Source organism: Doryrhamphus excisus, chromosome 19, assembly GCF_030265055.1.
Source record: "Doryrhamphus excisus isolate RoL2022-K1 chromosome 19, RoL_Dexc_1.0, whole genome shotgun sequence".
Classification (NCBI taxonomy): Eukaryota; Metazoa; Chordata; class Actinopteri; order Syngnathiformes; family Syngnathidae; genus Doryrhamphus; species Doryrhamphus excisus.
This window is the reverse complement of record NC_080484.1, coordinates 7,052,324-7,072,075: the sequence shown is the minus strand read 5'-3', so window position 1 is coordinate 7,072,075 and position 19,752 is coordinate 7,052,324. Positions and strand designations below refer to the sequence as shown.

Sequence of the window (19,752 nt, the reverse complement as noted above, 5' to 3'; positions counted from 1 at the left end):
ATAATATACTGTACCAGTATTTCCAGAAATGAAATACGTATTTCAAATGCATATGAAGTCATGAAACAATACGATTATATAACAAGTAGTTAAATTGTACAAGTATATAACGCAGGGACTTAAATAGTGCAAATATAGTATAACGGAAAGTAGTTGAGTCATTGTATTCATTTTTTTTCCTCTCGCTCCGCGCACGCGTCCACGCACGGAGCAACAAGATGGCGGAGCGTTTGCCGAGTTAAAAGTTGTTAGTTGGAAGTTGAATTGGCCTTGTTTGGAGAAGAAGAACGACGTGAAATGTCGCTGCTGCTTCGCTCGGTTTTGTTCTTTTTGCATCGGTCGCCGACGTGTCACAAGTGAGGAGGACTCTGATGCTTTTCTAAAAGAGACGAGGTAAAAAGCTCCATGGCTCGTTAGCGTAGCTGCCAGCTAAGTGTTTGTTTTGGTCGGACTGTTGGTGTTCTTGTGGGTTCGGAGAGCCAGACCGTGTAGTCCGGTTGCTTCCACTTGGAACTAAATGTGGAACTAAAAGTTTGTTTAGTAGACAATTATTGTGTTTTTGGCCTTGAGTGGCCCAGTGGCAGATTGCAGTTAGCTAGCCAGCGGTTAGCATCAGAACTGAGACTTTTTACGTTCCATTGCATTGCTCACAAATAACACTTCTCTTGCTTCCACGTCCCTGCATGGAGCCTAACGGTCTTTGGACTTTCTCTTCCTCTGTTTGGAAAGATATTTAATATAGTGTTGAATATATGCTACATGTTACCATACATGCATACATACATCTTTTATTGTCTACTAAATATTTCTGTGTTATTACAATAGAACATCATATGATGTATGTCAATAAGAGGTGAAGTTCATAAGAAGCACATAATGATATAGTAGTACAGTATTAGGGTTATATTGAGGGTGCAAATATATTTACAGTTGTACAGGATTACAGCAGATTATAGCAGGGTGCAGCATGGGCAGCAACACTGATGGTGTATACTGTGTATACTGTGTATACTGTGTATGTATATGCAGGGTTGGGGGTGCTAGGTGGTGTTGGTCATTCACGAGGATGGTGGCAGACGGAAAGGAAGTGAGCTTGTGTTCCTGATAGATGGAAGTGGAATAACGTGGAGGATGAGTCGCTATCATGGATCACGTCAGCCTGGCCTCTGGCAACATGCAACAACAATAAGATGTCAGATATCAGTAACAGTCTGCTGCTGCAGCTCAGGCAAAGCATGCTGGGAGAAGCGGTGGGGGGAAGCCCCTCCCTCCCCCCAGTGAGCGGGTGTCCTGATTGGCCGGCGTGCGGCCCAGCTGATGCTTCTGTCAGACAGAGCAGAGGAGGTGATGGAGGCGACAGCGATGGGGTGAGCTGCCATTTTCTGTCTTTATTCTTCTCTCCCGGCGTTCCTGCGTCTGTGTGCGTGTCTTTGTTCTCCAGCGCATGGCGGGAGGATGGGTGAGGAGGAGGAAGCGGGGGAGGTGGCGATGGAGGAAGAGGTGGCCTCCTGCCATTGTCTTCTCGGCGGCCATCTCTCTCCGCTCCAAATGTTCTCTGAGACTCAGGAAGCCATGGAGGAGCAAGAAGGGTGGGGTGGGGGGTGGGTGAGAAAATGGCCGACCACTAATGAAGGATGGAGAGGATGATGATGGTGGAGATGAAAAGGAGAATAAGCTATTTCACCTTGCTCTGATGAAAATATGTACCAAGTACTAGTACTATATAGTACAACTCTACCGGTCGTATGGCTGATGGTACAAGAGTACTATTGGTTACTGTGTCGGTACTGTGTAGTACAACTCTACCTGTCATATCGCTGATAGTACAGTCATAGTATACGGTTACTGCATCAGTATTGTCTACTAGTACAACTCTAGCTTTCATATCGCTGATAGTACACTAGTACTGTTGGTTACTGCATCAATAATGTGTACTAGTACGAGTCTATCATATTGCTGATAGTACCAATACTATTGGTTACTGCATCAGTAGTGTGTAGTACACCATCTCCTTTTGTACATAACCTTCATCTTTCCTGTTAACGTCTTTCCTGTTTCACATCCATCTTGCTTTTCCTTCTTTTTCTTTGTCTCTATTGTTAACACTTATATACCCGTCTCTATTGTTAACCCTTAGACTTCATACCCATCTCTATTGTTAACACTTACACTTCATACCCATCTCTATTGTTAACACTTATATACCCGTCTCTATTGTTAACCCTTAGACTTCATACCCATCTCTATTGTTAACACTTATATACCCGTCTCTATTGTTAACCCTTAGACTTCATACCCATCTCTATTGTTAACACTTATATACCCGTCTCTATTGTTAACACTTAGACTTCATACACGTCTCTATTGTTAACCCTTATATACACGTCTCTATTTTTAACACATAGACTTCATACCCGTCTTTATTGTTAACACTTATATACCCGTCTCTATTGTTAACACTTATATACCCGTCTCTATTGTTAACACTTATATACCCGTCTCTATTGTTAACACTTATATACCCGTCTCTATTGTTAACACATAGACTTCATACCCGTCTCTATTGTTAACACTTATATACCCGTCTCTATTGTTAACACATAGACTTCATACCCGTCTCTATTGTTAACACTTATATACACGTCTCTATTGTTAACACTTCTATACACGTCTCTATTGTTAACACTTTTATGCACGTCTCTATTGTTAACACTTAGACTTCATACCCGTCTTTATTGTTAACACTTATATACACGTCTCTATTGTTAACCTTAGACTTCATACACGTCTCTATTGTTAACACTTCCATACCCGTCTGTATTGTTAACACTTCTATACCTGTCTCTATTGTTAACACTTAGACTTTATACCCGTCTCTATTGTTAACACCTAGAATTCATACCCGTCTCTATGTATTGTTAACGCTTATACACACGTCTCTATTGTTAACACTTTTATACACGTCTCTATTGTTAACACGTAGACTTCATACACGTCTTTATTGTTAACCCTAGGTACCACAGGTAGTCTTCTATCGACCAGTATGGTGATACCACAGGTAGTCTTCTATCTACCAGTATGGTGATACCACAGGTAGTCTTCTATCTACCAGCATGGTGATGGTGAATCCTGTCTCCTCTAGTTGTAGATATTCAGGTCTGGACCAGTCTGTCATATGGTGTGCATCCAGTTGGAAAGTGGTCCTATGTTTTGTTTCCCAGCGTTGTGAGCATTTAACGGGGAGATATATGCACAAATGGCCTAAATTGTCCTATCTGGCAACGTCAAAGAATCCTTGGGGAAAAAAACCTGGATCTGGATCAGCCCCAAAATGTCACCAGTTCCTCCCATTTCCCAGTCCTGAAAATGTCATCCAACCCCATTCAGAACTTAGCAGCTATTTAGAAAGGAAGATGGAGATAAACGCCAGCAGGGAGATAATCTCTGTGGCTTGCTGTAGGGGTTGTGGCAGCAGTGTACGCGTTCAAACCTTTTTATTTCCTCCCCCTGTCATGCATCCTGATGTTTTCAATTGAAGAACTCTACCGTCCCCAGGTCATACGCCAGCGGTCCAACATGGCGGCGGCATCGTACGACCAACTACTGAGGCAGGTGGAGGTGCTGAAGATGGAGAACTCCAACCTACGACAGGAGCTGCAGGACAACTCCAATCACCTGAGCAAACTGGAGACAGAGGCATCCAACATGAAGGTTGGTTAGATATCTCCTCCAGCACAGAACACAACCTCACTCTCATCAGCAATTACATCTCTACATAACCACATCAGCCATATCCATATGTAAGACGTGTATGTAAGTGTTAACAATAGAGGCGTGTATGTAAGTGTTAACAATAGAGACGGGTATGAAGTCTAAGTGTTAACAGGAAGTCACCTTCCTCTCCCTCCTGAACAGGAAGTCCTGAAACAGCTACAGGGCACCATAGAAGAAGAGTCTGGGGAGGCGTCTGGCTCTCAGCTGGAGCTCATAGTGAGACTGAAAGGTGAAGACCACACACACACACACACACACACACAGGCTAGTATCTAACATTCACTCTTCTGCAGAGATGAGCCTGGACTCTGCAGGTTTTATGGCCAGGCAGAGGCCTCCTGTGCTGCCCTCCTCCTCTTCCAGCCTGGCCTCTTCTGGTGGAGCGGCCGGAGGTTCTGCTGGTTCTGCTGGTTCTGCTGTGCTGGTTCCCAGGAGAGGGCTGCTGTGTGCATCCAGAGACAGCCACGAGCGCTGCCTGGAGGAGCTGGAGAAGGAGAGGTAGTGCTCTAGCAGCAGGATGTCACCAATGCTACTGCATCATCCTATTGTACCAATGCTAATTGACCTGCTCTGTGATTGGCTGTGGCTGCTGACAGAGCTCTGCTATTGGCTGAGCTGGAGAAGGAAGAGAAGGAAAAGGGATGGTACTACGCTCAACTGCTGAATCTGACCAAGAGGATTGACAGCCTCCCACTGACTGAAAATGTAACTTCTTTCTCCACACCATATTTCTTGGCAAGATTACTAGACTCCTCATTTTTCTGCTAAAAACAATCATCCAGTGGTCTTTCTCTTCCAAGGAGGACCATAGACCTCCTTGGCTGAAAAGAATGCATCATGGCTGTCTCACACAACACAAGCCGTCTCATTGGCTAATTAATCACATTTTGGTGTACACAAGCCAAGTGTACACCACCATAGTGGGCATTAGAGCCCCACCGATATTTGGGACTGGGAAAAAAAAGCATATCTGAATCGGCTGATGGGCCCATATATGAAATAAGAGCGTTAGCATAACCAGGATATAATACTGTACATGAACATAAATATGTATAATAGCCAAAAATGAATTAATAATGCAAAGAAACAGATGGCAAATACAAATCTGGAAGTTATTTACATTAGTAACACTGTCAATGTAAGGACTGTATACACACTGATACCAAGGAAAGACTGTAAACTGCCACTGGCTACATTGGCTTGAAAGTATTATTCATGAAGACATCTTACTAATATCAGTGAGTCATATTTACTACTTAGTGAAGTAGGGGGGCTGAAGAAATAATCAAAACATCACGTCACGTTACTAGACTTCAAAAACGCTGTAATAGTCTCAGATAATTGCGGACGTGGGAATGAACAGCTGCATTTATCCTAGTTTATTTCGCACAGATGCAACCTAGACGCCGTTAAAACGCTGTAATAGTCTTAGATAATGGCGGACGTGGGAATGAACAGCTGCATCCATCTTTTGAGAGATGCGATGTTAAATGCCCTAATACTCTCCCTTAAGTGTCATGTTATATTGTTTTCATTGTATATTCATACTCATTGTGTGTGTGCATTGTCAGTTCACGCTGCAGACGGACATGAGTCGTCGTCAGCTGGAGTTTGAGGCTCGTCAGATCCACTCGGCCATGGAGGAGCAGTTGGGCTCCCGTCAGGACATGGAGAGAAGAGCTGAGGTTGGACTCGTGTCCGTGTCTGTGACACGTTGGCGCCACTGGCCACGGCCTCATTCCGCTTGTCTGTTTACAGGCTCGCACGTCGCGTATTCACCAGATTGAGAAAGACATCCAGAAACTGGGAGCTCGACTCCAGGTAGCGTGGCCCCCGCCAGCTGATGCCCCAGGTGGCTGGTACTGATCCATTGTTTGTGTCCAGGTGGAGACGTCACAGGGCTCCAACGATGGTGGTGTCCTGGGAGATGCTCAGGTGAGTCACCCGTGGTTTAAAGAGAAGTGGACCGCCACCCGACCAATGCCAGTGTCTTGTTTGTATGCAGAACACCAGCACACGCTTGGACCACGAGCCGGCCAATGAGACCCCCTACTCTGTGCCTCGGCGAATCACCAGCCACTTGGGAACGAAGGTGAGGACTTCTGCCTGCTAACAGTCCCCTCGCTCTGTATGTTAGCTGCTGGTGTCCAATTGAAGGGTGTCAGGTTTTCAAAAAGGTGCATGTCACTGCAGGTGGAGATGGTGTACAGCCTTCTGTCCATGCTGGGGACTCATGACAAAGACGATATGTCCCGCACACTGCTTGCCATGTCCAGCTCTCAGGACTCGTGTATCGCCATGCGCCAGTCGGGCTGTCTTCCATTGCTCATACAGCTCCTGCATGGCAACGACAAGGATTCCCTGTTGCTAGGTAAGAATCATGGCCTTGGTCACAGGAAGCTACCTGCTCACTTCCTCTTGTTGCCGTTGCCAAGGTAACTCCCGCGGCAGCAAAGAGGCTCGTGCACGAGCATCCGCGGCGCTGCACAATATCGTCCACAGTCAGCCGGATGATAAAAGGGGGCGGCGGGAGATCCGAGTGCTCCACCTGCTGGAGCAAGTGCGTCATTACTGCGAGGCCTGCTGGACCTGGCAGGAGAACCATGAGAGGGGCGTGGACCAAGAAGACAACCCCAGTGAGCGCCGTGAGCTCGTACGTGCTTGGCGCAGCCAAAATAAGGTCTCACCTGCATGCTCCTACCTGTGTGCAGTGCCATCGCCCGTCGACCACCAGATCTGTCCCGCCGCATGCGTCCTCATGAAACTGTCCTTTGATGAGGAACATCGACACGCCATGAACGAGCTCGGTGAGCCACTCGCATTCCAATCACTAATCTAATAGCTGCAATTTTTATTTTGAAAATACAGCCATTATTCTGTGACGCATGATTTGCTTTTGCTATTCATATGCTATACAGTCATCTCTTGCTACACCCTGCCTCCAAAATCACGAACTGTGTCATCAAGTTGAACATTAGTAAAACATATTTGCATATATTCTTGGCTCCAAACAAGCATAAAGACGCTGCTTGTGCTCTTTGCCAGAGCTGGACACCCACAAGACCTCTATGAAGCCAAATCCCAATCCAAGGCACGATTGCCCATGTAGTATCCCAAATTAGCCACTAGGCGTCAGTGATCAGTGAGCCGTGGGTCAAAACTGCAAGTTTAAATCCAGTATCTGACAACCAGCACAATAATAATATCATACTGTATTCATCATAATAACCCACCTCTCTATACATCTCTACCCACCAAGGGCCGCGAAGGAACACACAAACAGGACTTTATTTACTTCTTAAATGCCCTCATGATGTCTGCTACCTGGGGTGGTAGCAGCATCAAGCCACCATGCCGATACATGGATGACCAATGTGCAATTATTTGTCTCATTTTATCTGTAAAAGTGTCATACTATCATGCCCCTTCTTTCAGGAGCACATTAAACATCGGACCACATCAAACTAAGAAATGGAATTTTACTGAATAAGACTTGCAAGTCATGTTGCCAGCTTTTATGTTAAAACTTGAAATACTTCAAAAGCAACTGGCGGGCTGGATTCAAACGCTTTGTGGGCCTCACTGTTCCAAGGCCCCCGCCTGAGGGAACATAAGCTGTTGTTTGTCCATCCTACCCCAACAAAGTACAGGGCTCTGGTAGAAGATCTCCAGAAGCTTGCCGCACACATTGCAGTCAAGCTTCCTCAGGAAGTAGTCTGTGGAACCCCGAGTACTTGTATTAGTCCACTACTGCCACCTCCTGGCCGTGCACGGTGGGGGTTCCATGGGAGTCACCTTCTTCCTGAAGTCAATGACCAGCTATGGTCTTGTCCACATTGAGGAGCAGTAATCACTGTCCTGTACTCCACCTGCTGTCCATCCCATGCAGCTAACCACCAGGAATCGAACCAGGATGGTGCCTGTGGTTGTTTGTTTATTTATCTATTTATTTATCTACTCTATTAATACTCTGGCTATCAATACCCTATTATCTATTTATTTGTCTACCCTATTAATACTATGGCTATCAATACCCTGTTATCTATTTATCTACTCTATTAATACTATGGCTGTCAATATTATATTTATTTACCCACTCTAGAGTATCAATAGTGGATGATGTGTGGTGTATTAATACTAGGAGTATCAATAGTGGATGATGTGTGGTGTATTAATACTACGAGTATGGCTGTCAGGTGGTCTTCAGGCGGTGGCGGAGCTGCTGCAGGTGGACTGTGAGATGTTGGGTCTCAGCGGGGATCACTATAGTGTCACACTGCGACGGTACGCCGGCATGGCGCTCACCAACCTGACGTTTGGAGACGTGGCCAACAAGGTCGGTGGAGAGCTTCGATGCTTCACTCTTCTTGTCTCCGTGTCTCTAAAGCACCCCCTCTTCCCCCATCAGGCCACGCTGTGTTCCATGAAGGGCTGCATGCGGGCCATGGTCACCCAGCTGAAGTCTGAGAGCGAAGACCTGCAACAGGTGTGTTCTCTGATTGACACCATTGCCAGAGAGGTGTCAGTGCATTGACGTACATTTTCGTCACGATTCAGGTGATTGCCAGTGTGCTGAGGAACTTGTCATGGCGAGCGGATGTGAACAGTAAGAAGACGCTGCGTGAGGTGGGCAGTGTGCGAGCGCTGATGGGCTGCGCCCTGGAGGTTCAGAAGGTGAGTCCCACATTTCCTCTCTGTCGTGGCTCTCTGCTGCCCAGGTGGCTCATGTGCCGCTTCTTTCTGCTCGTGGCAGGAGTCCACGCTGAAGTCTGTACTGAGCGCTCTGTGGAATCTGTCGGCGCACTGCACGGAGAACAAGGCGGACATCTGTTCAGTGGACGGCGCTCTGGCCTTCCTGGTGGGAACGCTGACGCACCGCAGCCACACCAACACGTTGGCCATAATCGAGAGCGGGGGCGGCATCCTGAGGAACGTCTCCAGCCTCATCGCCACCAACGAGGTGTACAGGTGCGTGCCCTCGACAGGCATGTGGCACTGACCTCCGTGCACTGTGATGCTAACGCTGCGTGTGATCTGGCAGGCACACCCTGCGAGAACACAGCTGCCTGCCCACGCTCCTGCAGCACCTCAAGTCCCACAGCCTGACCATCGTGTCCAACGCCTGCGGAACGCTCTGGAACCTGTCAGCACGCGACGCCAAGGACCAGGAGGCCTTGTGGGAGCTGGGCGCTGTGGGCATGCTGCGCAACCTTATCCATTCCCGACACAAGATGATAGCCATGGGGAGCGCCGCTGCCCTGCGCAATCTGATGGCCAATCGGCCAGCTCGCTACAAGGACGCCAGCGTGGTTTCACCGGGGGCGGGGGCTCCGTCACTGCACGCCCGCAAACAGAAGGCACTGTTCAAGGAGCTGGATGCTCAGCAGCTGTCAGAGACCTTCGATAACATTGACAATCTCAGCCCCAAGGCGGCACACAGGAAGGGGCGGGGCTGTAATGGCAGCAGTGGCGGAGCGGTGAGTGCCCCACGCTCCTACACTAACACGCCGGTGCTATCCAGTCCCAAAAACGCTGACGGCTCAAAGCGGAGCAGCGATGACACAACGTATGTACGGCCGGTCTTCTCGGTCAGCGTGCGAGCCTCCAGCGACAGCCTGAACAGCGTGACCAGCGCAGACGGCTACGGCAACCGCGGCAAGACAAAACCCTCTTCGGAACCGCTGTACTCGTCGGACGACAGCAGCGCCAACAGGTGCTGCGTTTACAGGAAGTACCCGGCTGACCTGGCGCTCAAGATTCGCAGCGCTAACCACATGGCGGACGATGACGGCGCCGAGCTAGACACGCCCATCAACTACAGTCTCAAGTACTCGGATGAACAGCTGAATTCAGGGCGCCAGAGTCCTAGCCACCGTGGCGGGCCCGAGGCCCAGGACGATGACGAACAGGCGGGCAGGGCGAGGATGAGAAGTGATGGCACCGCATCGGGAAGCAACAACACCCACATGACGCCGCCACCACCCTCACGATATGTCGCGGCGACGTCCAACTATGGCGCCGACTCCGCGTCCGAGCAGCCAATTGACTACAGCTTGAAATACGCCGATGTCTCACGCAAGACTCTGTTTGAAGCCCAAGATGCCGCCGACCCCGCCCTACCTCCACCTCCTGCTTCCTCTGCCAGTAAACCCCGCCCACCTTCTCAAGCCCCCAACCGCTCGTTGCCGAAGAGCAACCAGGAGTCCACACAGACTTACTGCGTGGAGGACACGCCCATCTGTTTCTCTGGAGGAAGCTCGCTGTCCTCCTTGTCTCCTGAGGAAGAGGAGGAGGATGCGGATGATACGGGGAGGAAGAGTGGAGGAGCAAACGCCACGCTGGGCGCTGGCGAGAAGGACGAGCAGCAGCAGCAGCGGCGGATGCGTCCGCAGAAGGAAGTAGAGAGCCAGACGGCATCTGAGGTTCCCGCCACACGAGGACGCCGTGGACACCACCATCACCACGGGCACGGCCACCACCACCATCCCCATCATCATCAGCTAACTTCATCGGGCGCCAGGACCCCCAAAAGCCCGCCGGAGCAACCGTACGCTCAGGAGACACCGCTTATGTTCAGTCGCTGCACGTCGGTCAGCTCCCTGGACAGCTTCTCCACGTCGTCCATCGCCAGCTCTGTGCGCTCCAGCGAGCCGTGTAGCGGCATGCCCAGCGGCGTGATCAGCCCCAGCGATCTGCCTGACAGTCCCGGACAGACAATGCCACCGAGCCGCGCCAAAACACCCCCATTGGCGGCCCTGCCTCCTCCTCCGAGGAGCACGAAGGAGGAAAAGGCTGGCGACAAGGAGCCAGACGACGGCAGCGCTGACGTTCTACTGCACTTTGCTACGGAGAGCACGCCACATGGCTTCTCCTACGCCTCCAGTTTGAGCGCGCTCAGTCTTGACGAGCCTTTCATGGCAGCGCGTGTGAAGGAGGAGGACGAGGGCGGCAAGGACATCAGGGAGGAGTCCGACGACGACGACGACGACGATGATACGCAGATCCTGGAGGCATGTATTAATATGGCCATGCCCAAATCGTCACGGAAACCAAAGAAACCACCACAAGCTGCTCCACGCAAGCCCAGCCAGCTTCCCGTCTACAAGCTCCTCCCCCCTCCTGCTCGCAGCCAATCACAGCAGAGGAAGGACCTGCTGGCAGTGGAGGAGGTGCCTCGTGTCTACTGTGTGGAGGGAACGCCGCTGAATTTTTCCACCGCCACGTCACTCAGCGACCTTACCATCGATTCACCGCCCAACGAAGAGACCAACGCACCTTTGGCTCCGCCCACCACTTCCCAGACACGGCGCGCTGGAATTCCCGAGGGCGAGAACGGCGACGACATTCTGGCCGAGTGCATCAGCGCGGCCATGCCAAAAGCCAAACCGAGGAAGCCCATCCGAGCCTCCTCCAACGGCGAGCCGGCCCAAACGCCGCCCAACCCGCCTCCTCTCCCTCCTCCAGCCCCGCCCCTCTTCAGCCCCCAGCAGCACAAGAAGAAGCCCACGTCACCGGTGAAGCCCATGCCCCAACGTGTGGCGTACGCCAAAGTCAAGCCGGGCTTTGCTTTCGACTCGCCGCATCACTACACGCCCATCGAGGGCACGCCGTGTTGCTTCTCTCGCAATGACTCGCTCAGCTCGCTGGACTTTGATGAAGACGACAAGGACGAAGACAAGAAAAGGAAAGAGCAGGACAAAAAGAACAAGCAGCAGATGGCAGCTGTCTTCCCTCAAAGCAAAGCTGCCGCCAACCCGCCCGCCATGGATGAGAAGCAGAAGTTTGCCATCGAGGACACGCCCGTCTGCTTCTCCCGAAACTCCTCCCTCAGCTCCCTGAGCGACATCGACCAAGAGAACAACAACACGCCCCAGCGACAAGGTGGAAACCAGGACGTGACAAGGGCTCCGCCTCTTCCTCAAGCCCCGGCAGAGGCCAAGACCCGGCCAGTGGCGGCTTGCGGCTACACCCCCAAAGCCTTCCACGTGGAGGACACGCCCGTTTGCTTCTCCAGGAACTCGTCTCTCAGCTCGCTCAGCATCGACTCTGAGGATGACTTGCTGCAGGAGTGCATCAGCTCCGCTATGCCCAAGAAGAAGAAGAAGGCCGCCGCTGTTGCTGCAGCGCCGCCTGCTGCATCACCGCTTCCCGCTCCCAAAGCAGACCAGGACCTTCTAGCTCAAGAGGAAACTTCCCAGGTGCCGAGAAGCCCCGCCTCCCCGGACTCAGAGTCATTCGATTGGAAGGCAATTCAAGAAGGTGCCAACTCCATAGTTAGCAGCCTCAATGCCGCCGCTGCCGCCGCCTCTTCCCTTTCCCGCCAAGCATCATCAGACTCTGACTCCGTGCTGTCACTCAAATCTGTTGGTTCGCCCTTCCGCCTGCCACCCAGCAGAAACACTGCTGAGGAGGAGGGGGAGGAGCTGAAGAGAGGCGCCAAGATTGTGAAGCCATCGTCAGACACGAAGAAGAAGGAGGAAGACGAGGAGGGGAAGTCTGTTAGGGGCGGGAAGAAAGTTTACAGGAGTCCAATCACTGGCAAACCCAGGGCAGAGCTCGCAGCCAGGGGGCGGAGCAAACCCAGAGCAGCTGTCATTGCTAAAGCCCCAGGAAGTGGTGACGGCGCCGAGCGTGGAGGCAGCTCCTCCCGAGATTCCACGCCATCACGCTCTTCTCAGAAGGTAGGAAGACCGTCCCAGCTTCCACGCACAACGTCTCCAGGCAATGCCTCCAAAGCCACCAAACAGAGCGTGGTGGCCGCAAGGGGCGGGGCCAGCATCCCACAGAGCGATTCCGCTTCCAGGGTCAGCGGTGCCACGGTGGCCAAGAAGCAGAAGGCGGAGCCTGAAAAACCCACGCTCGTCCGTCAGTCAACCTTTATCAAGGAGGCACCAAGCCCCACCCTCAAGAGGAAGCTGGAAGAATCGGCAACAGCGCCACCTGTTGAGTCCCCGTCTAGTCCGCCGCCCACGTCCAGGAGGCCAGACACCACCCGCTCCCACTCAGAAAGTCCGTCACGCCCTCATGATGCCACATCGTCACGTTTCAGTCGCACAGGCACCTGGAAGCGCGAGGGCGGCACCGCAAATGTTGGCAAACATTCCACCTCGTTGCCACGCGTGGGGACGTGGAAGCGCACAGGAAGCTCATCCTCTGTGCTCTCCGCCTCCTCGGAGTCCAGTGAGAAGGGGCGGAGCGAGGAGGAGGCCAGCGTGAGGTCCAAGGGAACATGGCGGAGGGCCAAAAGCGCCGGGGGTGACGCCATCAACAGTGCCAACAATTCAGAGGAAGTGTGGGTGCGTCTTGAAGACTGTCCCGTCAACAACCCGCGATCTTCCTCCTCATGCTCAGCTCGCTCTCCCACCACCACCAACGCCCCACCCGTCATCCACAGCCCCGGCCCCTCTAAAATTCCCTCATCCTCCTCGTCTTCCTCCTCCAATCTCAACTTGCGTCAGAGCTGCGAGAGCCTGGATGACAAGCCTCCGCCCGAACGCCAGCAGCAGCAGCAGCGAGGTCAGCAGCGCAGTGGCGCCGTGGCGGCCAGAGTCAGCCCCTTCAACTACACGCCAAGCCCCAGGAAGGGCGGCAACCCTGACGTCGCCGTGACGGCTGCCGCCGCCGCCACATCGTCCACTGCCGGCTCGTCCACAAGGCCCTCGCTCATCCCCACCCCCGTCACCAAGAAACGGGAACCCAAAGGGGGGGGTGAAAGCGGAGGCGGCAGTGGTGAGCGCGGTTCGTACATCGTGACGTCAGTATGACTGTATTTAAGCTAGCCCCGCCCCCTTTCAGCCAACTACCACTGTAATGTGTAGCGCTTAGCTCCACCCTTATCCACTTCATGCATGGCCCTGCCACCCCCCCCCCCCCCCCCAAGCTCATTCTGGACTCTGGCTACTGCTTTTTTTTCCACACCTAACTTATTAATTTAAATGTAAACCTTCATTTCCACTGTCAACACGTATGGAAGAATAAAGTCAACATTTTAGCTGAAAACGCCCACCTGCCTCATTTACATTCCGCTATGCATTCTGGGATACGCCTGTTGGGACTGGATCAGCTCGCTGCTAGCAGTTAGCCACTAGCAGCTAGCTTGTGTCCAGTCAGAAGGACTCAAATGCTATCAATCAACTTTAACTGTTCACCCGGGCTGGGCGATACATATAGGTTATTACATGGTTTGTCTGGTATCAGGCCCAGTATCATGCCCCCCCCAGTGCTAGTATCTTCGGTCTCAGCTGATACTGGCACTTGGGGGCCTGATACCAGACAAACCATGTGATAACCTGTAATTATCACATACTAAAGCATTAATTGGCCCTATACCCTAGAAACCCCCCATGAATGACACGGAAAAGGCCAAAATGATACCGTGTCAAAGCACAGGGCAGTGATACTGATCAAATATAGAGTCCCGTGAAACAACCAATCAGAGAACAGCACACTGGCGTGTACACATCCTTTGTTTTGCTGCCGTCTGCTGTCTGCTGGGGGTTGACAATAGGCGAAAGACAAATAAGGAAAATAGCAAACAGAATATTAGAAATGGAACGTTTTGTCACCATTAATGAGGAGGACACTCTTGAAATGATGGAAAAAAAACTCCAAATGCTAATACAAGTCGGAAAACCGACGGTGACCTAAATCTCTTTCTGAATGACTCAAGTTCAAGAACGAAGGAAGACTGGTAGAAAGCACTCCCCACCTGAGTTAGACAAATATGTGTATGTTCATCTTATCTATCAGAAAGGAACATGGGGATGAACATTAATATGCTGCTCCAGTAGCCAAAAAAACAAAACTTCATTAATAGAACTTTAATTGGAAGACATATTGATAAGACTGTTGATGAATTGTTGAAATATTGTTGACATGATTGTGTTTACACTGTTTACATATACATGTAATACATGTAATAAACGGAAAGATTTATTGAAATAAAATGGATGTGGTGCCAATACAGGGCAATATTGCTGATGATACTTGAATTGTTTAACTTTTTTCTTTTCATTACTGATCACGATTATGATCCGAGTAAAAAAAGGGACAAAAAACAAAATAAAAAAGAACTATTGGCGCTCATTGTAGTTTTAAAAGTCTAATTCTAACAAAGGTGTGCAATCAACCTGGAGGAGGAAAATGTAGATCTCGTCACTGTGGCATTGATCCTGGTATCGATAATCATCGTGGTGATCCAGCTACCCCCTGCTGTTGACTGCTAGTCATTGGAGTGCGGAGACATCTTAAGTCAACGGTCAGCACCCAGAACTGCCTGAATACGCTGCTTAATCGCTCCAATGGCAACGCGGTTCCCTTTTTTTGGTACCTCACTTTTTAAAGCTGATTATATCACTGAAGATTATTGTATGTTGGTGAGATAATTCACACCTTGGTAAATAGAACACTGACACGGGCTTTACTTTGAAATTTCTGTCGGAAGTTGTTTGTTTCACGTTAGCTTAACGCTAGGTAGGAGAAGAAATAGCGATTCTTCGAGAAATAACCTCTGTCATTTGGCACTTTTAGGCCTCGAACCAAATGAAAATGACATTTGGGGGAATAAAGGAAGTCTACTGAGCAGCGAGCGGTGACCAAGGTAAAGTGTTTCTTGCGAAAAGTCATATTTCGTCGCGTGTTACCAACAGGGTGTTTGTATGCTAACAGTAGCTAGCAGCTGCAGTTAGCGCCATCACCCTGGTTTCTGTCCCACAGATGGCGTCCTTTGCTGCTCGGCTCCCATCTTTACACACGATCGCCGTGGTGGTCCTCGGGGGAGGCCTGACAAGGACTTAAAGGTCAAAGGTCGCTACATGTAGGAGGTCAGTTGGGGCCAAAACTCTCACTGTTTGCTTTAAAGTGATTGTGTTCATTTCATTTCTTTTTGGACAGTCGTCATGCCGGCTGTGACTCCGCCCCCTGCGTTCCCATTGGCTGACAGCGATGTTGCTGGAGGGGCACAAACAAGTATGGGTGTCTTTCTGTCCCACTTGTTGCTTCCTTTAGATCTCCTTGCCCATGACGGCTTTATCCCCAGGTCCTCCTGCCACCAACCCTGTTCTTTGCCATCATCCTTGTCCAAGCTGTGCTTGCGCCTCCCTTTTGCCCCGCCTCCTCGCCGCTCACAGGATGGAGATGCGGCGCCTCCTGCGGGGCGCTGTGACGTCTTTGGGTCGACGGTTGGACGCCCTGGAAAGGAGGAGCGGGAGGAGGACACAGAAGAGAAGCGGGCGGCCGACAGAAGACGACCGAGGAGGAGGAGCAACGAATTATCCTCATGTTGCAGGTAACACACATTCTTGTTTCCTTCATCTAGTGAGGACTTAAAAGGACACTAAGGCAGCATGTCCTGGGCCCTTGGGCCCTACGCGTCCTCACCTGGGCCCTACGCGTCCATCTAATGTCTTTCTTTCTTTAGCTTCCTCCTCCTTCCCTGGCCTTTTGGTGTCCTCCTGTAGCCCCGCCCTCCTTTCGGCTTCCTCGCACAACCCGCTCCTTTCCTGGACAAGCAGCCAATCAGAGCAGAGGGGAGGAGGGGAAAAGAGGAAGGGCAGAAAGAGGAGGAGGAGCCACCGTCGAGAAAGAGGAGTGGTGGGTGTGGCTTCAGAAAAGAGCGAAGAGGACGCTGGAAGGTTTGTGGGCCGCATGGTGCTCTGCCGGTCAGGAGGCGGAGCTAATGCGGAAGCACCGCTGATGCTCATGGACTTTGACCGGCGAGGACAAAAAGAAAGACGGGAAGGAGGCGGCGTCCAATCAGTGGAGGCCATGGATATTGTTGCCAGGCGGAATGGCTGCAGGTGGGAGGTGGATTGATTGATTGATTGATGATTGGCTATGAAAATGATTGGTCTTTTTTCCCCCTAGCAGCACGTCTTTTCACTTCCTGCGTTCGTCAGGCTCCTCCAGCCAATGGCGCTTCTCAGACTTCACCCCTCCTCCTGCACTTTGCTCCAATCACAGACCTCTGCCAGTCCCCGCCTCTTTTAGCCCTGCCCCCCTGCTGCGTCTCTTCGCCGTCGCTGCGGTGGTGACCTCCGTGAGGGGCGGGACTTGCTGGAATCCGTGGCGGTGCCTGAGGGACTGGACGGCCCCGCCCAGTCTCAGCATCGATCATTGGTTGGTTGGTTGTTGTGGCCTCATTAGCATAAAATAAATAAGTTATTCATGTGTGTTTTCATGATTGACAGCTACATGCGGCCGTCAGCAGATCTCAGGTCAGTTGACAACGTTTGCCCAAACATTTCGTCCCGTCCGCTTACGTCACGTGACCTGTGGCTGCAGACACACCAAGCGACGAGACTGTCTCCTGGCCGTCCGACCCGCCCCATCCTCACCCCACGTAGCGCCGGCTCCCCTCCCGGCCGGCCAATCAGCAGGCGGCTCCAAGGAGGTTAGCGCCTCTCCCGCTTTGAGCATAACCGAGTATTCCTTCCTCACCTTCTCATCTTTTTCCATGGCAGAAAGGAAGACGAGTGTCGCAGATTCCCATCCGCCGCGCCTCGCCGCGTGAGACGCCGCTCACGCCTATGGGCTTGCCAAAGGTCAAAAGGTGGGACAACATGGCGGACGCTGATGGAGGATGAGGAAGGACCGCGTGTGCTTTTCATGTTTCAGAGTGAAGAAGAACGACTTCAGTGTGGAGGAGATTTACACCAACAAGAACTACAAATCTCCCAGCATCAACAGGTCAGCAACGCCGCCGTCATACTTGCCACCACACGTCCCAATATGCTCCGTCTGCTTCATAGGAGCTTGGAAACCATCTTTGAGGAGCCTCGGGAGAAAGATGGAGCGCTGCTTCTCATTGGCCAGCGGAGGCGGCGCAGGCTCCTCCTCTTTCCTGACTTCACTCAGCCCAGGAAGAGGAAGCGACCCCAAGGTATTCTTCATCAGGGCATTGTATCGTCTATCCGATACTGCTGGCAAATCCCCTTTAAGTGTGCACCGGCCAATCTTTAAGTGCGGACTACCAGTTGTAAAAGTGGCATAGTGGCCCATATTCACTAAACAGTGAGTGCGCACAGTCTGGTGTTTAAGTGCATACAGTAAGTGCACAGTTTGGTCTTTAAGTGCATACAGTAAGTACACACAGTCTGCTGTTCAAATGAATACAGTCCGGAGTGTAAGTGCACACAGTCTGGTGTTTAAGTGCATACAGTAAGTGCACACAGTCTGGTGTTTAAGTGCATACAGTAAGTACACACAGTCTGCTGTTTAAATGCATACAGTCCGGAGTTTTAAGTGCACACAGTAAGTGCACACAGTCTGGTGTTTAAGTGCATACAGTAAGTGCACACAGTCTGATGTTTAAGTGTACACAGTCCGGAGTTTTAAGTGCACACAGTCTGGTGTTTAAGTGCATACAGTAAGTGCACACAGTCTGGTGTTTAAGTGCATACAGTAAGTACACACAGTCTGCTGTTTAAATGCATACAGTCCGGAGTTTTAAGTGCACACAGTAAGTGCACACAGTCTGGTGTTTAAGTGCATACAGTAATTACACACAGTCTGTTGTTTAAATGCATACAGTCCGGAGTTTAAGTGCACACAGTAAGTGCACACAGTCTGGTGTTTAAGTGCATACAGTAAGTGCACATAGTCTGGTGTTTTAAGTGCATACAGTAAGTGCACACAGTCTGGTGTTTTAAGTGCATACAGTAAGTGCACACAGTCTGGTGTTTTAAGTGCATACAGTAAGTGCACACAGTCTGGTGTTTAAGTGCATACAGTCTGCAGCGATTGTTGGATCTGTGCTGGGTCTCCATGCTGGGGTAGAGCAGAGCTTGTGGTGGTGGTGGTAGGCCAGCAGAGAAGGCCGTGCTGACCCTGACTGCACACCACTGGGGTGGTGGGAAGACCTGGCAGGGTGCCGGTCTCCAGCCGAGTGCTTTCAGAGGTGTGAGGCGAGCGCTCCCCGGGTGGTTCCAGAAGGCATCATGGGAGCTGCAGCAGCCTGAGAAAAATGAAGAAACCCGCTAAGCTCAACTGCTTTCTCGTTAAAGGGTTTCCAGTCATGGCAACGCCAAGGAAACGTGCCACGGCCCGGCGTCACTACCACGTGCCGGGAGGTGCCGACGAGGCCTCGGACCTGGATGTGATGCTGGTAGAGCGACTCAGCGCGCTGGAAGACTTCCTGACCCGTCAGGGATCGGATGTGTGACATCACTTCCTGTCTGTGACCACGCTAGCATTGATGCCATTTGATGCTTCCATGGCGTTTTTAAGTGGTGTTATTTTGGAAGCACCGGGACATCCCATGATATTTCAAGTAGCATGACGGGAAATACTTTCTTCTGCTATTATTGAAAGTGACATTGGTTGGGAAAAGGTAGCTGTCAATCATTACAAAGACGTGGAAAAACCGCCCTTGGTCTTTCTTGTCCTTCACGGAGATCAATTATCTTCATTTGCTCCTTCGGGGAAGCCAGTGTTTGGCTTCCCATTGGGGAGGAGGGGGGGGGGGGGGTAAAATATTTTATTATTAAACTTGGGATGTGTTTTATGTATATACACTATATATATACAAAGGTATTTGCTCCCCATCCAAATGACCAGAACCAGTTATCCAGGTAACCTGAAGACGTGGCCCGGCCACAGGAGTATCAAACCAAGCACGGAAGCAAGTGGTAGACCATGTAAACGGATAGGTGCAGATTGTGGAAGATCTAGAAAGCGCTGTGTGCTGGTTATTGTGTGTAGCTGCTCTATAAGAGTCCACCAGTCACCACCAAGCGTCCACAATGAGCATCATAAGTGGACATACATCCACACAGAGCAATGCACAGTCCAACCTGGAGAAGAGGATGTTGTCAGGCCTCTTCCTGTTTATCTTGGGTGGACCTGAAGACTGGACTCCTGCTGTTGTAGCTGAGCTTCACTGAAGCACACAAACAATGAGGATGAAAAGTTAAAAAACATATCCTCCATCCAGATTCTACCAACCAGAATGCTTGTCTTGGCTCATTTGCATACGAACAG

General features: G+C 50.9%; 2 protein-coding genes across 8 annotated transcripts; both read left to right on the top strand.

Annotated features, from left to right (window-relative positions):
- Positions 1-182: 182 nt before the first annotated feature.
- apc (APC regulator of WNT signaling pathway) lies at positions 183-14,773 on the top strand. Of its 2 annotated transcripts, none has more exons than XM_058056811.1 (17): positions 183-393; positions 3,556-3,711; positions 3,916-4,003; positions 4,068-4,272; positions 4,371-4,479; positions 5,346-5,459; positions 5,533-5,595; positions 5,659-5,709; positions 5,780-5,866; positions 5,968-6,145; positions 6,210-6,410; positions 6,486-6,581; positions 7,971-8,110; positions 8,183-8,260; positions 8,332-8,448; positions 8,528-8,742; positions 8,816-14,769. In XM_058056811.1, the coding sequence occupies exons 2-17, from the start codon at positions 3,577-3,579 to the stop codon at positions 13,536-13,538; spliced, it is 6,600 nt and encodes a 2,199-aa protein (XP_057912794.1). In that variant the 5' UTR covers positions 183-393; positions 3,556-3,576; the 3' UTR covers positions 13,539-14,769. The 2 variants fall into 2 exon arrangements, with proteins under 2 accessions (XP_057912794.1, XP_057912793.1); XM_058056810.1 differs by lacking the exon at positions 183-393 and adding an exon at positions 476-1,367 and having other exon boundaries at positions 8,816-14,773.
- Positions 14,774-15,005: 232 nt separating this feature from the next.
- Positions 15,006-19,136, top strand: wu:fi75a02 (uncharacterized). 6 transcript variants are annotated; one of them, XM_058056812.1, is made up of 13 exons: positions 15,006-15,099; positions 15,304-15,373; positions 15,490-15,596; positions 15,667-15,741; positions 15,812-16,060; positions 16,193-16,571; positions 16,639-16,890; positions 16,962-16,988; positions 17,056-17,164; positions 17,235-17,323; positions 17,389-17,460; positions 17,523-17,653; positions 18,777-19,136. In XM_058056812.1, the coding sequence occupies exons 4-13, from the start codon at positions 15,672-15,674 to the stop codon at positions 18,932-18,934; spliced, it is 1,536 nt and encodes a 511-aa protein (XP_057912795.1). In that variant the 5' UTR covers positions 15,006-15,099; positions 15,304-15,373; positions 15,490-15,596; positions 15,667-15,671; the 3' UTR covers positions 18,935-19,136. The 6 variants fall into 6 exon arrangements, with proteins under 6 accessions (XP_057912795.1, XP_057912798.1, XP_057912796.1 ...); XM_058056815.1 differs by having other exon boundaries at positions 15,014-15,031; XM_058056813.1 differs by having other exon boundaries at positions 15,025-15,169.
- The last annotated feature ends 616 nt before the right edge of the window (positions 19,137-19,752 follow it).

What these genes read in the sequence shown, in the direction of transcription:
- apc (XM_058056810.1), top strand. Translation starts at nt 1,191, where the DNA reads ATGTCAGATATCAGTAACAGTCTGCTGCTGCAGCTCAGGCAAAGCATG. An exon ending in ATGGAGGCGACAGCGATGGG is followed by an intron (nt 1,368 to 3,555) that starts GTGAGCTGCCAT and finishes TACCGTCCCCAG; the next exon opens with GTCATACGCCAGCGGTCCAA. An exon ending in CAGAGGCATCCAACATGAAG is followed by an intron (nt 3,712 to 3,915) that starts GTTGGTTAGATA and finishes CCTCCTGAACAG; the next exon opens with GAAGTCCTGAAACAGCTACA.
- wu:fi75a02 (XM_058056812.1), top strand. Translation starts at nt 15,672, where the DNA reads ATGCCGGCTGTGACTCCGCCCCCTGCGTTCCCATTGGCTGACAGCGAT. An exon ending in AGTCTCAGCATCGATCATTG is followed by an intron (nt 16,891 to 16,961) that starts GTTGGTTGGTTG and finishes CATGATTGACAG; the next exon opens with CTACATGCGGCCGTCAGCAG. An exon ending in GAAGAGGAAGCGACCCCAAG is followed by an intron (nt 17,654 to 18,776) that starts GTATTCTTCATC and finishes TTCTCGTTAAAG; the next exon opens with GGTTTCCAGTCATGGCAACG.